Source organism: Monopterus albus, unplaced genomic scaffold (assembly GCF_001952655.1).
Source record: "Monopterus albus unplaced genomic scaffold, M_albus_1.0 scaffold500.1, whole genome shotgun sequence".
NCBI classification, from domain to species: domain Eukaryota; kingdom Metazoa; phylum Chordata; class Actinopteri; order Synbranchiformes; family Synbranchidae; genus Monopterus; species Monopterus albus.
In genome coordinates, this window is record NW_018128380.1 from 9202 (window position 1) to 13428 (window position 4227).

Below are 4227 nucleotides of genomic sequence, written 5' to 3' on the forward strand. Positions count from 1 at the left end.
TTTGTCGGCTTCATTTCAGAGGGACGGATGTTCATAGAGGAGAGGAGCTGGATTCTCTGGACTTTACCTGTGAAGCAGCAGCAGAGGAGAGTCCAGATGAGGATGGAGATCAGAGTCATGTTTCTGATGAGGAGGATTTCTGTGGCTCCTGTTGTCATGAAGGACAGCTGTCAGTCCTCCAGGGTTCAACTCTCAGGACTATAAGATTTTGGATCTTCACTATCAGTTATCATTACATCATCCTACTGCCTGCTCTGCCATGGACCTGCTCATCTGACCTACTATCTCCTGCACTCTCTCCTGCTGCCCTGGACTGTTTCTTCTGCCTGCGGTGCTCACCTGCTGAGAGCCGGCGCAGTCAGCTAATCAGCAAGCTGCGTCCCACCTTCAACCCCGGGTTGCAACACCAGCAGTACAGTCCACCCAGCGCTCCCAGCTGCCCCGCGACCGGTGGATGAAACCAGCTCTGTCACTTCTCCTCTATACACTCATTAAATGCACTTACCTTGTCAAGCCTGAATCTGAGTCCTGCATTCCTTTTGAGTCTACGCACGCACTACGTACGGCGTGCCGTAACAGTGAGTGAAATCAGTCCCTGATCCACTTCCACTAAAACGATCAGAAACTCTAATCTGACATGATTGAGCATTATAAATTAAGAGTTTAGGAGCTTCTCCAGGTTTCTGAAGGTACCAGTGGAGGTTGTTACTAACACTTGTACTGGCTTTACACCGGATGTTGACAGTCTGTCCTGGAGCAACAGACTGAGCTCCTGGAGACTGAGTCAGGATGATTTGTCCTGATGAACCTGTAAAACATGACAAAGAGGAGAAGGGTTACTGAGACAAATCCAGCTTGGAGAAAGACCATCAGCATCCAAACAGAAGAGGATCATTTCTTTAACATGGAGAACAGATGGAAGAAGGTCAGTGCTGCTTGTTTCAGTGTTTCTCCATCAGAGCAGAACATCACTGTGGTGAACCTGGTCACATCCTGAAGCCACGTTCTCAGAAGAGAGTCTCACCGTGAACGAGGAGCCCCAGGGCGGCCAGCAGTAGAGTCAGAGACATCATCACGGTGCTGCTGGTGTGTCAGTGGCTCTGAAAGGCCTGGACAGCCACTGATCAACACTGGCCTCTTAACGGCTGGGAGCACAGAGGCAGGACACATATGCAAACACACACAGTGGCTCAGCTGCAGCTGTTCTCAGCGTGTCGGCCTGTTTCCCTTCAGTACTGTTAGTACTCACTACTTAAATTTAAATCATTCAGACATAATGAAGTGAATATCTGCTGGTGAGAAACTGAGTTTCCAGACACAGTTAGAAAAGCTGCGGTGCACAATGGTTGATAATTTTACTCAACAATGCGCAAAATGTGATTTGAAAAGGCCCAAGTCCAATCTACTTTTATATCTAAATGTAGAGTTTTTGATATTAAATGTTAAGACAGTTGGTCTGGAAGTGGAATCAAAGCCATGATAAAACAAGAAACTGAAATGGGAAAAGAGAAGAATAGTTTTTGTTGATACTTTTTAAATCAGACATGAGGAAAAGTGTTTCCATCTTTCTCAAAGATCCGTCTTAATTTAAAACAGGGCCATCAATACAATTTGTCAAACTGATATTGTGACAAAATGATAAATGTATGTGACATGGATAAGAAGACAGACTGTTAGTTTGACTCCATGGCCAGTACATATTGTGGCTCTCAGACCATCTTTATTGATAAATATAATGTGAAATGTAGAATGATTCAATCTTGTTTGCTGACACTGTTTGTGTGTGTGTGTGTGTGTCCTCAGTGAAGTGTATCAGTCTGTGCAGTAGCTTCCAGCTGCAGCAGTCACTTCAGTTTCTGTTCAGTCTGACTGAGGGAGGTTTTTGTACGACACTTTTTCACTGTGTGAACAACCACAGACTGTTGATGTTGTGGACACTCTGACAGTAGTAAACTGCTGCATCTTCAGCCTGGACTCCACTGATGGTCAGAGTGAAGTCAGAGTTTGATCCACTGCCTGTAAAACGACTTGGAGTCCCTGATGCTCGAGTGTTAGCATTGTAAATGAGGAGTTTAGGAGTTTGTCCATCTCTTTGTTGGTACCAGTGTAAACGGTTCCCACTATAAACATTCTGACTGGTCTTACAGTTGATGGTGATGGAGGCTCCCAGAGCAGAGCTGACAGCTCCAGGCTGAGTCACTGTGACCTGGCCTCTGGACTCTGAGGACACAGAGACAAACACATAAAGCAGCGTCACGGTTTTGTCGGCTTCATTTCAGAGGGACGGATGTTCATAGAGGAGAGGAGCTGGATTCTCTGGACTTTACCTGTGAAGCAGCAGCAGAGGAGAGTCCAGATGAGGACGGAGATCAGAGTCATGTTTCTGATGAGGAGGATTTCTGTGGCTCCTGTTGTCATGAAGGACAGCTGTCAGTCCTCCAGGGTTCAACTCTCAGGACTATAAACTCTCCCAGAGCACTGGAGCATGGTGCTGCTGATGCAAAGTGGCTCTATGGAAATGCTCTGACTGAGTCCAGCAGGGACTGGGATCCCTCTGGTCAGCCTGGGATCAGTGGATCAGTCAGAATTAACACCATCATAAACTCAGAGTGTGTGTCAGTGACATCTTTTTATACAGCAAATGTCCTCATTTTCCTATTTTAAGTTTTTAATTAGTCACAATTTAATTTGTCCTTTTATTGACAATGAACAGTGCTGGAATTCAGACCCTTCTTAGTTTGGGTTTAAGTGTCATTCACATTGAAGCTTGTTTTGATAACCTCTATCACTGACAGAAGATCAGTTTACACCAGAAGTATTAACTCATAGAACAAACAGGCAAACAATGAAATTCTCTTTTATTGAAGCATGAGACAGATCAGTAAATACAGTATATCAGAATCCTCAAAGATCAAATTACACTTCAGTTTCAAGGTGCCTCCACATACAGTGAACAGGAGACATTTTAGAAAAACCCAAAGTAAGTTCACTTTTTATTTTATTCACTTTGTTCTACAGAGCAGTGTCATGACCCCAACTCGATCTAGTGGAGAGGGCAGTAAAATAAAACTAGTCAGGAAAGTATCAGCAGCATCATTTTTACTTTTTTCAGTCCCTAACATTTCATTTTCAGAATTAGAGGCAAAACCAAACAGCACTTTAATAGAGATTAAAGTCGCACTGCTACTGTAGCTAAGCTGAGAAGAAAAGAGAAGTAGAGTCCTGAATCTGACTCACTGACATCAGACAACAGAGGAGAAAAGGAGAGTTATTGTACACCGGCCAGCCATAACATTATGACCACCTGCCTAATACTGTTTACATAGGAGTCAATGTGGCAGTTGGTTGGCCCTTGTGACACTCTGCAGCTCACTGTGCATCATCTGTAAATCCATTTGCTTCCACAGTTGTACTGTCAGGAAGAGCACAGATGTGCCTACAATTCAGTGAAAAACTTATGTAAAAGGAGTAAAAACTGTGGTCGTGAGGACGAGTTAGAGAGATTTTTTTAGACGAATTCAATAGCTTCACCACTACAACCCCTGACTTTTTCTCTTCACAGCCCCGACCACACCTGACTCTGGGTTTGAGGTCTTTGAGTCAGCATCACTGATTCGAGTTCAGCGTCATGGGCGGGGCTGTGTGCTGCGCTGTGATAGGGCAAGGCTGTGGAGCTACTAAATATTGAGTTTTACACTTGGCGAGACATTTAACATTTACATTTACATTAACATTTAACATTTACATTTAGATTTGTCACATTCAGCTAAATGTGAGAAAACTAGTGTAAGTGCAATTTTTACATTCGGCGCCCCATAGATCGGTATAAGTCAGGCACACACCAGTGAAGAGCCCCTTATCTTTTCAAAAACACTCAAAGTGTCTTTAGCCTGAAGCAAGGCATAGGATTTATTGCAAAAGGTCACAAAAAGCAATATCTCTGTCCCTTCTGGACTCAGAGTATTTCCATAGAGCCACTTTGCATCAGCAGCACCATGCTCCAGTGCTTTGAGAGAGTTTATAGTCCTGAGAGTTGAACCCTGGAGGACTGACAGCTGTCCTTCATGACAACAGGAACCACAGAAATCCTCCTCATCAGAAACATGACTCTGATCTCCGTCCTCATCTGGACTCTCCTCTGCTGCTGCTTCACAGGTAAAGTCCAGAGAATCCAGCTCCTCTCCTCTATGAACATCCGTCCCTCTGAAATGAAGCCGACAAAACCAC

The 4227-nt window shown here is 44.3% G+C and overlaps 2 protein-coding genes across 2 annotated transcripts in view; one reads left to right on the plus strand and one right to left on the minus strand.

Moving 5' to 3' along the window:
• LOC109952808 (immunoglobulin lambda-1 light chain-like) overlaps positions 1 to 2548 on the minus strand; it is a 4685-nt gene extending 2137 nt beyond the window's left edge. The window contains exons 1-3 of the mRNA XM_020588065.1: positions 2328 to 2548; positions 1902 to 2220; positions 565 to 603 (exon numbers count right to left, since the gene is read on the minus strand). Coding sequence (XP_020443721.1) covers positions 565 to 603; positions 1902 to 2220; positions 2328 to 2418 — 449 coding nt within the window. The 5' untranslated portion in view covers positions 2419 to 2548. The remainder of the gene's footprint in view (positions 1 to 564; positions 604 to 1901; positions 2221 to 2327) is intronic.
• The window catches only part of LOC109952807 (immunoglobulin kappa light chain-like), a 39002-nt gene that overhangs the window by 6584 nt on the left and 28191 nt on the right, over positions 1 to 4227 (plus strand). The gene's annotated exons all lie outside the window — the stretch shown is intronic.